This window comes from Schistocerca nitens, chromosome 2 (assembly GCF_023898315.1).
Source record: "Schistocerca nitens isolate TAMUIC-IGC-003100 chromosome 2, iqSchNite1.1, whole genome shotgun sequence".
Lineage (NCBI taxonomy): Eukaryota > Metazoa > Arthropoda > Insecta > Orthoptera > Acrididae > Schistocerca > Schistocerca nitens.
In genome coordinates, this window is record NC_064615.1 from 26,377,714 (window position 1) to 26,390,062 (window position 12,349).

The 12,349-nt window shown below is 46.3% G+C and overlaps 1 protein-coding gene across 1 annotated transcript in view; it reads left to right on the forward strand.

The window, feature by feature from the left end:
• The window catches only part of LOC126235683 (brain-specific angiogenesis inhibitor 1-associated protein 2-like), a 960,968-nt gene extending 949,975 nt beyond the window's left edge, over positions 1 to 10,993 (forward strand). Inside the window, exon 12 of the mRNA XM_049944419.1 lies at positions 9,862 to 10,993. Coding sequence (XP_049800376.1) covers positions 9,862 to 10,516 — 655 coding nt within the window. The 3' untranslated portion in view covers positions 10,517 to 10,993. The remainder of the gene's footprint in view (positions 1 to 9,861) is intronic.
• Positions 10,994 to 12,349: the final 1,356 nt, after the last annotated feature.

Genomic DNA, 12,349 nt, shown 5'->3' on the forward strand with positions numbered 1-12,349 from the left:
CCTTGAGGTTCTCGATACTGTCCGATCTGGTCTCTTACATGTGCTATCAAGGATGAATCTGGTGATCTTGATGACCAGTGGAACACCTCAACATCACACAGACAATTTTTAGACACATAGGTTGTATGTGGACAGGCATTGGCCAACCGAAAAACGGTGCCACAAGACTGTCACATGAGAGGTAACACATAAAGACACAGGACGCTGTGACATGCCGTTTTGCCAATAGAGTTTCCTCAGTCACTATCACCCATGCCCTGGAGTCACACCCAATGGCTCTATGTGCCATAATGTGCTGTTCCTCTCCAAACCATTGGAAGAATGAGGCCTCTCACTAGGTCATAGCCATATTTGCCATTGAAGGTCATCTGGGGTAATGCAGTGCTATGTTTCATTATTGAACAAAATTCATCAGCACTTCATGCTTCTTGGTCATGGTACCATTCCAAATGCAGCCACTTTTGTAGTGTTATTGACAATCTATGCATGGGGTGGTAGTTCCCTAGTCCAGCTGCTGTTAGTCCATAACCAACTGTGTCAAATAACGCAAAATTTTGCAGAGAATTCATTACTTGTTCTTGGATGGCAGAGGCAGATGTGAAGATTTTATGAAGTGTGTAGTGCACAATACAGCAGTTCTCCCTTGGGGTAGTCAGATATGATTGGCAACAATTGTGAGGATGAGAACATTTGCCATGCAGTCCAACATGGGCCACTGTAACACCCAAATGCCCCATAGGTCTGGAGACTGCATGACTCCACCACCTGGCCAAATGGAGGCCCAAAATGAAACCGGTTTCAAACTCTGTCAGATGCTGATAACACTGTCTCACATGATAATAAGGCACCTCCAAGTCCTTCACAGTGCTCACTCAACATCTGACATTGTTCATACCCTTTTATAAGGCAACGGCATGAGAAATTCATACTTGAACATAAATGCAAATCCTGGTCAAGCCTTCAGGTTGTGCTATGTATTTGTCCAAGACCGCCATCTGTGCAATGTCAGTCATGGGCAGAATGGAGATCTGTATAGCTGTGAGTGCACTGTGTCAGAGCTAGGTGAATTTGATTGAGGGCAAATTGTTGGTGTGGGTGCTTCTGTAATTAAGGGAGCCAGAGTGTTTTTGGTGTTTCAAGAGGCACCTTATCAAAGATTTATACTGAATACAGGGGAAGTGAGAAAATGTCATCTGCCAAGTCACAACATGGACAAAAATGTATGTTGAGTGATCATGACAGGCAGTCATTAAAGAGGAATGTGATGAAAAATAAGAGGATGACAGCCCAAAAAGTCATAACACTACCAAAAGTAGCACTCTCAAACCCAGCCAGCACTAAAACAGCATGAGGGCAGCTCCATACACCAGGAATTGCATAAAGAGCCGAAATTTCAAAACCACTTATCAGTGATGCAAATGCCCATAACTGGAAAATGTGGTGCTGAAGCCATAAAACCTGGAATATGGCATAATGGAGAAATTTCATTTGGTTGGATGATTCTTATTTCACACTGTTTCCCACTTCTGACCAAGTGCACATCCCAAGAATAAAATGTGTTGGAGGTTCAGTGATGATTGGAGCAGCCATATCAGGGTATTTCATGGTCCCTATGGTTACTCTGCAAGGCCACATTATTGCAAAGCATTGTGTGATCATTTTGGCTAACTAGATCCACCCCGTTGTACATTGTTTGTTTCCCAGTGGTGATGCTGGGTCCCAAGACAACAAGGCCACTGCTCACACACAGCTCACAGCATCCAGAACTGGTTAAGCGAGCATAAGGACCTCCCCTGGCCACCACAGACAACAGATGTCAATATTATTGAGCCTTTGTTGTCAGCTTTGGAGAGAGGGATGTGTGATCTTATCCACCTCCATCACTGTTACCTAAACTTACCACTGTTTTGCAGGAATAATGCAAACCGTACCAGACCTGTATTTATCCATTCTGAGAGGACTAGGATGGTTGGTTTGTGGGATTAAAGGGACCAGACTGCAACGGTCATCGGTCCCTTTTTCCAAAAAATTAAAACCGCCCAAAGAGCATAAAAAACGAACAGCAGGAAAGACGTCAGACGACACAGGACGAGAAAGACTCCGACAGAGATCAGACAAAACAAAGTAAAACACACAGAGTGTGATGGTGGTTGGCCGACCATAGAGAAAAAAAGAGGAAAAGCCAACCACCAAGAACACATTAAAAACTCAGTTTAAAATCAGAGGCTAAAAGCCAGAATCAACACGAAAAAACAAACACTCAGATTAAACTATAAAAACCCCCTGCCCGAATAAAACGCAAAACTAAGTCCACCATGGCAGAGTCATCTAGTAAAAGGGCAGGGAGCGTATCAGGCAGCGCAAATGTCTGCCTGAGCACAGTTAAAAGCGGACAAGTTAATAAAATGTGCACCACCGTCAAAACTGCCCCACAGTGACAGAGAGGCGGGTCCTCATGACGCAATAAATAACTGTGAGACAGTCGGGTGTGGCCAATGCGGAGGCGACAAAGAACAACTGAATCTCTGCGAGTGGCTCGCATGGATGACTGCCACACACGCGTCGTCGCCTTGAGAGAACGGAGTTTGTTTGGCGTGGGCAGATTGCGCCATTCAGTGTCCCAAAGCGAGAGAACACGGCGGAAGACTGCCCGCAAATCAGTCTCCAGGAGGCCAATGTCCAGGATGGGTTCAGTGGTGGCCTGTTTGGCCAGGCGGTCAACACGTTCATTGCCCGGGATACCGACGTGACCGGGGGTCCACACAAAGATCACAGAGCGGCCGCAACGCGCAAGAGTATGCAGGGACTCATGGATAGCCATCACCAGACGAGAACGAGGAAAACACTGGTCGAGAGCTCGTAAACCGCTCAGGGAATCGCTACAGATAACGAAGGACTCACCTGAGCAGGAGCGGATATACTCTAGGGCACGAAAGATGGCGACCAGCTCAGCAGTGTAAACGCTGCAGCCATCCGGCAAGGCACGTTGTTCGGAATGGTCCCCTAGAGTTAGCGCATACCCGACACGACCAGCAACCATCGAACCGTCAGTGTAAACAATTCCAGAGCCCTGATACGTGGCCAGGATCGAATAAAAGCGGTGGCGGAATGCCTCTGGAGGGACTGAGTCCTTCGAGCCCTGTGCCAAGTCGAACCGAAGGCAAGGGCGAGGAACACACCACGGGGGTGTACGCAGAGGTGCCCGGAAAGGAGGTAGAACAGGGAAAAACCCAAGCCCGGAGAGAAGCTCTTTGACACGTACGGCGATCGGACAACCCGACCTGGGCCGACGGTCTGGCGGATGGACGACGGACTGCGGGAACAGGACACGGTAATTTGGATGCCCGGGCAAGCTAAAAACATGGGCAGCATAAGCAGCCAGTAATTGTTGGCGTCGTAACCGCAGTGGAGGGACACCTGCTTCCACTAGTATGCTGTCCACAGGGCTGGTGCGAAAAGCACCAGTGGCAAGGCGTATCCCACTATGGAGGATTGGGTCCAGCACCCGCAACGCAGATGGGGAAGCTGAGCCATAAGCCAGGCTTCCATAATCCAGACGAGACTGGATTAACGCCTGGTAGAGCCGGAACAGGGTAGATCGGTCGGCGCCCCAGCTGGTGTGGCTCAAACATCGCAGAGCATTGAGATGCCGCCAACACGCCTGTTTGAGCTGCCGGATATGAGGCAGCCAAGTCAACCGGGCATCGAAAACCACCCCCAAAAACCTGTGTGATTCCACCACTGAAAGAAGTTCGCCGTTAAGAGAAAGCTGCGGCTCCGGGTGGACAGTACGTCGCCGGCAGAAATGCATAACGCAGGTCTTGGCTGCCGAAAACTGGAACCCATGAGCGACAGCCCAAGACTGCGCCTTGCGGATAGCGCCCTGTAGCTGACGTTCAACAGCTGCAATGCCAGTAGAGCTGTAGTAAAGGCAGAAGTCGTCAGCATACAGGGAAGCGTAGACAGAATTTCCCACGGCCGCAGCAAGCCCGTTAATGGCTATTAAAAACAGACAGACACTTAAAACAGAACCCTGTGGCACACTGGTCTCCTGGACATGGGAGGAACTATACGAGGCCGCGACTTGCACGCGGAAGGTACGATACGACAGAAAATTGCGGATAAAAATCGGCAGAGGACCCCGAAGACCCCATCCATGAAGCGTAGAAAGGATGTGATGACGCCATGTCGTATCGTACGCCTTTCGCATGTCGAAAACGACAGCGACCAGGTGCTGACGGCGGGCAAAGGCAGTACGGATGGCCGACTCCAGGCTCACCAGATTGTCGGTGGCGGAGCGGCCTTTATGGAACCCACCCTGAGACGGAGCCAGAAGGCCCCGAGACTCCAGTATCCAATTCAAGCGTCGGCTCACCATCCGTTCAAGCAACTTGCAAAGAACGTTGGTGAGGCTAATGGGACGGTAGCTGTCCACCTCCAGAAGGGTCTTTCCAGGTTTCAAAACGGGGATGACAATGCCTTCCCGCCATTGCGACGGAAACTCCCCCTCGACCCAAAGACGGTTGTAAAGATCGAGAAGGCGCCGCTGGCAGTCCACTGAAAGGTGTTTCAGCGTCTGACAGTGGATTCCATCCCAGGAGCGGTATCAGGGCAAGCAGCTAGGGCACTGCGAAATTCCCACTCACTGAATGGAGCATTGTAAGATTCTGGGTTGTTGGTGCGAAACGAAAGGCTCCGACGTTCCATCCGCTCTTTAATGGAGCGGAAGGCCTGGGGGTAATTCGCAGAAGCGGAACTCATAGCAAAATGCTCTGCTAAGCGATTTGCAATGACGTCGGAGTCAGTACAAACTGCTCCATTCAGTGAGAGCGCAGGGACGCTGGCAGGGGTCCGATAGCCGTAGACGCGTCGAATCTTGGCCCAGACCTGCGATGGAGTGACATGGAGGCCAATGGTCGACACATACCGCTCCCAGCACTCCTTCTTGCCTTGGCGGATAAGGAGGCGGGCCCGCGCACGCAGCCATTTGAAGGCGATAAGGTGGTCTATGGAGGGATGTCGCTTGTGACGCTGGAGCGCCCGCCGGCGATCTTTAATTGCTTCAGCGATCTCAGGCGACCACCAAGGCACAGCATTCCGCCGAGGGGACCCAGAAGAACGGGGAATGGCAGATTCGGCGGCAGTAACGATGCCGGTGGTGACCGATTGAACCACCGCATCAATGTCATCAGTAGAGAGAGGCTCAATAGCGGCAGTGGAGGAGAACAAGTCCCAGTCAGCCTTATTCATAGCCCATCTGCTAGGGCGCCCAGAAGAGTGACGCTGTGGTAGTGACAAAAAGAGCGGAAAGTGGTCACTACCACACAGGTCGTCATGCACACTCCATTGGACAGACGGTAAGAGGCTATGGCTACAGATTGAAAGGTCAATGGCGGAGTATGTGCCATGCGCCACACTGAAGTGTGTGAAGGCACCATCATTTAACAGCGAGAGATCGAGCTGCGACAATAAATGCTCAACGATGGCGCCTCGACCTGTTGCCACTGACCCACCGCACAGAGGGTTATGGGCGTTGAAGTCGCCCAATAGCAAGAAAGGTGGCGGCAATTGGGCTACCAGTGCAGCCAGGACATGTGCGAGACATCACCATCCGGTGGAAGGTAAAGACTGCAAACGGTAACAGCCTGTGGCGTCCACACCCGAACAGCGACAGCCTCTAAAGGTGTTTGGAGAGGGACAGACTCGCTGTGCAGAGTGTGAAGGACATATATGCAGACGCCACCAGACACCCTTTCATAAGCTGCCCGGTTCTTATAATAACCCCGATAGCCACGGAGGGCGGGGGTTCGCATTGCCGGAAACTAAGTTTCCTGCAGAGCAATGCAAAGGAAAGGATGAAGGCTGACAAGCTGGCGGAGCTCAGCTAGATGGTGGAAGAAACCGCTGCAGTTCCACTGGAGGATGGTATTGTCCATGGCGGAGAAAGGCGTGACGGGACTGGGAAGGCAGATTACGCCGCTGGGTCACCTGCTGCCTCTGATTGAGCACCTGTGCTAGTGCTAGCCATGGCGTCTGAGGGACCGGCGAGATCGAGGTCCTCAGCGGACGCCAGAATCTCCACCTCGTCCTCAGACGCAGAGCTGGAAAGTTGCGGTGGGGTGGCTGCCACCGCGAGTTCCTTGGGCTTAGAGCTCTTCTTCTTTGGTTTCTCACGCTGCTCCTTGGGTTTAACTGGGTGGGAGGGCTTCACCGAATCAGTCTCCGGGACTGAGGAGGATCGTGAAGCCCTTCGACCAGCTGATTGTGGGCACATACGCCACTGTCGGTCGTCAGCCTTCCCGCTGGTAGAAACATGGGAAGGGAGGGACCCAAGGGACCCCTTGCGAGCGTGAGAAGCTGAAGAAGTTGGACACTTCTCCGGCTTAGAAGCGGGGACCGACGTCCCCGATGGGGGGGATGGTGTTGCTCCTGAGGTAGGCGGCACAGGAGCAACCCGGTGGGTAGAGCCTCCCACTGGCAAGGGGGCAGGAGGAGTTGTACCACTCGTCGATCCGGCCGGAAGTCGCGAAACTGATGGGGCGAGTACAGGTGTTGTAGCAGCGGCGTAGGAAGATGTCATTCGCACTGGATGTAATCGGTCGTATTTCCTTTTGGCCTCAGTATAAGTCAGCCTTTCTCCACCATGGACAATACCATCCTCCAGTTGACGCAGATGGGAGGCGGGGCACATGGAGTATCGGGATGAGACTGGCGTCCGCAATCTCGACATGTGAGGCTGGAAGTGCAGCGGGAAGACATATGGCCGAACTTCCAGCACTTGAAGCACCGCATCGGGGGAGGGATATAGGGCTTGACGTCACAGCGGTAGACCATCACCTTGACCTTTTCCGGTAACGTATCACCCTCGAAGGCCAAGATGAAGGCACCGGTAGCAACCTGATTGTCCCTCAGACCCCGATGAACGCGCCGGACGAAATGAACACCTCTATGTTCTAAGTTGGCGCGCAGCTCGTCATCAGACTGCAAAAGGAGGTCCCTATGGAAAATAACACCCTGGACCATATTTAAACTCTTATGTGGTGTAATAGTAACGTTAACATCCCCCAACTTGTCACAAGCAAGTAACCTGCGTGACTGGGCGGAGGATGCCGTTTGTATCAGTACTGACCCAGAGCGAATTTTAGACAAGCCCTCCACCTCCCCAAACTTGTCCTCTAAATGCTCGACGAAGAACTGAGGCTTTGTGGAGAGAAAAGACTCCCCATCAGCTCTCGTGCAAACTAAGAATCGGGGCGAATAACTGTTACCTCCATCCTGAGACTTGCGCTCTTCCCACAGCGTGGCCAGGGAGGGGAACGTTTTTGGATCGTACTTATGAGCATTAAATTGAGCCCGAGAACGCTTAGAGACTGCTGGCGGCTGGCTGCCAGCGAGAGATGATGTACCACGCTTCATTGCGGGTCATCCGCCCTGATGCCACCTACTCCGATCAAGGGCCCTCCCCACGGGCGCCACCCAGCCGCAGCAATAGCCACCTGGCAGGATGGCCATTGCCGGGAGTCCCGATGCCCCAGGGAGATGGGCATCTACTCCGTGGCATACGTGGGGAGTTAACGGCGCAGGCATCAGTAGAGCGATCCCTGTGTTGTCAGGGGGCTACAACCAAGAGGGTACATGGCGGCCCCACCACAACGGACTGGCTACTGTGCTGGATCTTAGGTGCAAAACTGTCCAAGGTCGTCGTCGCAGTTAAAAGCAACACTGCAGAGTGCAGCGTGGTAATCGTACCCAGGGACGTATCCTCACCCAAGAGAAGGAAAACGAGTGGGACACCATTGCAACGACGAAAAATCCGGCTAAAGGTCGCAATGCACGACGGATACAGTGCACCATGTAAGGCGCCCTTCCCCAATTGGCTCGCTCTTCGGAAAAATTTAGAAAGATGGAGGTCAAACCCGAGAGGGGACCATCACATAAGGCCGAAACATGTGAGACTCCTTTTAGTCGCCTCTTACGACAGGCAGGAATACCGCGGGCCTACTCTAACCCCCGAACCCGCAGGGGGGCGAGAGGACTAGAAACTGTTTTGAATGGCAGTGGTTTTCTGTCAATACATTAAGCATGGTAACATGTTGTGTTTTTGGTGTTTCCATATTTTTGTTCATCTCTGTATAGCCTACCAGCTCTGGTAACAACACTAAACATGACAAACACTAAAGCACTCTGACAATGACTTTACCCATCACAGAGAACTGCAACTCTAATCATTCACATATCTGCTGATGTACAAAGTTACATTGACATTTGACTATATCTTCTGGGTGCATCAATTATTTTGTCGGCTAGAGTAAGTAATAACCATGGAGAGTCTTTATTGTTGTTGCTTGCAGCTTAAGTTCAATGTGTTGTGTCATCACAACATGTTATTAAAAATGTCAGAATTCACATCATCTTATAAAATGTGAAACAACAGCCTATGCTCAAATAATAAAGCATGCCAAGAATATGAAAAATGAAACTTCTCGAATATGAAAAATAATTGGGAACATTATTAAACAAGTAACAAACATAAATAACAGTGCAATTAAAATTGATTTCCCAGAAAAAAGTTGCAAAATAAATGATGCATTGAAATTATTGGTCATCAAATTCAATGATTAGTTACTCACCAAGGCAGCAAACATTGTACTCACTAATAAACAACTAAATGCAAAAGCATTAGTCTCAATGTGATTAACCCTGTAATCAGGACACTAAATGTAGTAATTTTGCTAGCAGTGGTGGTTTCTTATACAGTATTAAAATTTTGTACTGACTTAATAGTACTGCCCTTAGGGTGTCTTAACAATTAGTCAATGGCTCTCTGGATACTTCATGACAGGCTTAAATATGCTGTATTATCACTCATACATAAGATGTCAGATATGCATAGAATCTCTAATTACAGACCCATTTCACTGTTCCAGTAGTCTCAAAAGTTTTTGAGGAAATAGAATATTGACTAATTTTTCTGAGCTGGGCTTGTTAATTACATCACAGTTTAGTTTCAAAAAAGGTGGTTAAGTTTCTTCTTTTTTTTTTTTTTTAATCTGCTTATAGACCTAGTCTATGTCATGAATGCTCTCCATCTTGATGAGGTCTATGGAACACAATGAACGAATGAATGGATGAAGAATGAATGAAAAGGAAGTAGACAATCATGTAGAGAGACTATATCATAAATGAATCTAACCTCAGACTGGGAGAACATAAGATGTGGAGTCCCAAAAGGATTGGTACTGGGTACACTCTTGTTTCTGACCTGAATTAAGAATATTGCATAAATTGCAGAAGTTTCTTTAAGGATCTTGGAATTATTACATAAACACAAGACAAGACATAAAATAGTTTTCATGCAGGCCTCCAGTTTACTCCATTCAACATTTCATCATGCAGAGGCATTCTACTCCCATCTCCCATCCAATGTGAAGAAAGAAATTTGAAATCATGAGCAGCTCAAAACAAGATTAAAAATGTATCTGCATTTATTTGTCTGTCCTGAGCTTAACTTTTGTAACAACAGTGAATATTACTGTAGTGTATAAATGGTAAATAAGATGAGGATTTTCAGAGAAATAGTAACGTAAACTACAGATACATCTGATTATTTTATAGCCTGAAGATGCAGTGTGGTAAGCAAATACATCATTTTTTAGAATAAAGACAACCTCTGTTTCACAGTTTTTGGAGACTATTGTTTAGTCACAGTAAGATTTTAAGTAATGAAAATTTAAATGTCATTCAGCATTTGAGAATGAAGACTGGTCCTCCAAAAGGAAATACAATTTTTTCCACTGATTACAGTCAATTCTTTCTTGAGTTTGTGTAAAACATAAGTTTAAAATTGCACTTATTTTGCAGGAAACATTCGTCAAAGAAAGCTGCATCTCTGACTCTCAGCAAGGAGAAGTTAAGAGGATGGTTGCTGTACAAATCTGCTCTTGACCTGTGGCAAGATGTTAACAACAACACCAGTCAGCATGAAATGCAAAATAATCATCAGATAGTCAGTAAGCAAGCATCAAGTTTGGCTCATTTGGCCACTCTAGGCAGATTTAGTTCAAACGAGAAACAGCTACAACCACCTACGATTGTTAAAAGAACCCGATCCTTATGGAAATTTAGGCGGCCACAGAATTCTGTAAATGGAGATGTGCTCGAAGGAATGGCCCTCTGGCAGCATCGTTCATTGGTTGATGTGCCATCAGCAGTGGAGTCTGAAGAGAAGAAGACAACAGAAGAGAAGAAGACAAATGAAAAGGCAGCAGTTGCTGTCCAGACAGAAGACTTATCAGACAGTGATTCAGACGAGTCCAACAGCAACTATTATTTACTAATAGAGGATCATCACCGTAGAGCATCTGTGAATGGATTACTTTCCTATGGACAGACGCTTAAGAAACGACTAAGCAAGCCTGACAGAGGGTCTAGATTTGATCAACGCTCTCAGACAACAGGAAATATGTGTGGCCCCTGGTATGATCTTTGGGGGCTAGATGAATCTGTGGTCAAATAAAGAAATGCAGATATTCACATTCATCTTGGCTTAAAGCATAAATTATGAAATATTTAATGAACATTACCTGTTACTGCCAAGACTTGATAGTTTGTAGTAGAAGACCTACAAAGGATCAAAGGATGTGTAAGTGTGTGTGTTTATACAAGTATAAGTAACTCTTGTCATGTGTGTTCTGCTGAAGTGCTGATTCATCAAGTGAAACTGTGAGATGTGCTTAGTCAGTGTCAGCTAATTCACAAACTGCATCAGTGAGAACATGATTAGAAATGAACAAATACTTTGGACAGTATTGTACTCTTTGATAGAAGAGAAGACTGTTACATATCAGTAGAAGGCTGTAATGCTGAATCAGTATAATAATTCTCTCCTTGATGTTCTTCATGTATATAACACTTATGTGCCTAATGGAAATTCCTTAAATTTAAAAGTGAGTGGGTTATATACACATGCATGTATATTAAATGTATTAAACAATTTGGGAAATAATTTTGCAATTGCTTTAGAATTACTTACTCTTTTTCATTCTTTCCCAAAACTCTATGTAAAATATGTTTTTGAATAAAAAACATTAGCTTCATTATATCATTCAGTGGAAACCTCATATTCCTTTCAGTTTCACATGTTATTCATCAAGTAACACTGTTTTTTGATCTGTTTTTACAGATTAGTCTATGTTTTCTATCCCTTAAAAATACAGACGGCAAAACAAACACTATAAAGTAAATTTGTCAACTGGTTTCATGAATGTCACTTTGATGTCCTGTGAATAATTTAAAACCATACTTATGTATGTTAATGGTAAGATTAAGCAACTGGTGACCTATGCTCACTCTCTGGTCCTAATATGTTATGTTTACATATTTTTTTGTCTACACTCTTTACATTAGTCCAGTTCTATGTAATGATTGTGCATTACGAAAAGTCCATCTCACCATGACAAATGATTAACCTCTTCAATACTTATTACCTGTCTCATCATACAGATATGCTTTGTTAGTAGCAATTTTTTCCTTTCACTGCAAAACACAGTTTGCCACATGTTTTGCAAAAACATAGAGTAGTGTCTAAAGCTACCTATTATCAAAATGAAAGTAGGCACCTTGGCAACCTCAGACTTCTTAGAGGTGATACAGTTACCTAGAATGAAATTGGCTGGCAAACAAAGTCATATTTATAAGATTTCAAAGCAGTGTAAATACAAAACTATCAACTTCACAAAATAAAAAACCATAGTATGCTGTAACTACAAGATGATCAGTCACCAATGAAATCAGTCAAATCATACAAATACCTGTGGATAAGAATTTGTGGGGTTATAATATAGATTGATCACATAGCATCAGTTGTGGGTAAAGGTGCCAGATTTCTGTTTATTGATAGGATACTATGAAAGTGCTGTCAGTCTACAAAAGAGACACTTGTGCATCCCATCCTAGAAAATTGCCCATGTGTGTGGTACTTTTTGCCTGACAATATGTGCACTGTGCTTGCTATGAAATTTTTCCATTGAGACACGCCTTCACTGTGTTGACTGGTTACTGTGTCACATTACTGAGATGGTGTTACCTGGGTTATGTTTAGATACAGAAAAGTGAAGGTTTCAGCTATTTCATCATGACATCAAGCTGTGAAACACTGAGGATCTGACAGAACTGCGCCTCCAAGGACATTACAGGTAGGAGACCAGCACCACCTTTGCTCTCGGGTAGTCTCGGTTGTGTTAAAGTCAATTCTTGAGTTTGCAGTTGATCTTCATAATGTTGACATCAGTACAGAAAAGTTGTGGTTTGATATTAGCATGTTCACATCCATATTACTATTTTGTTTTCA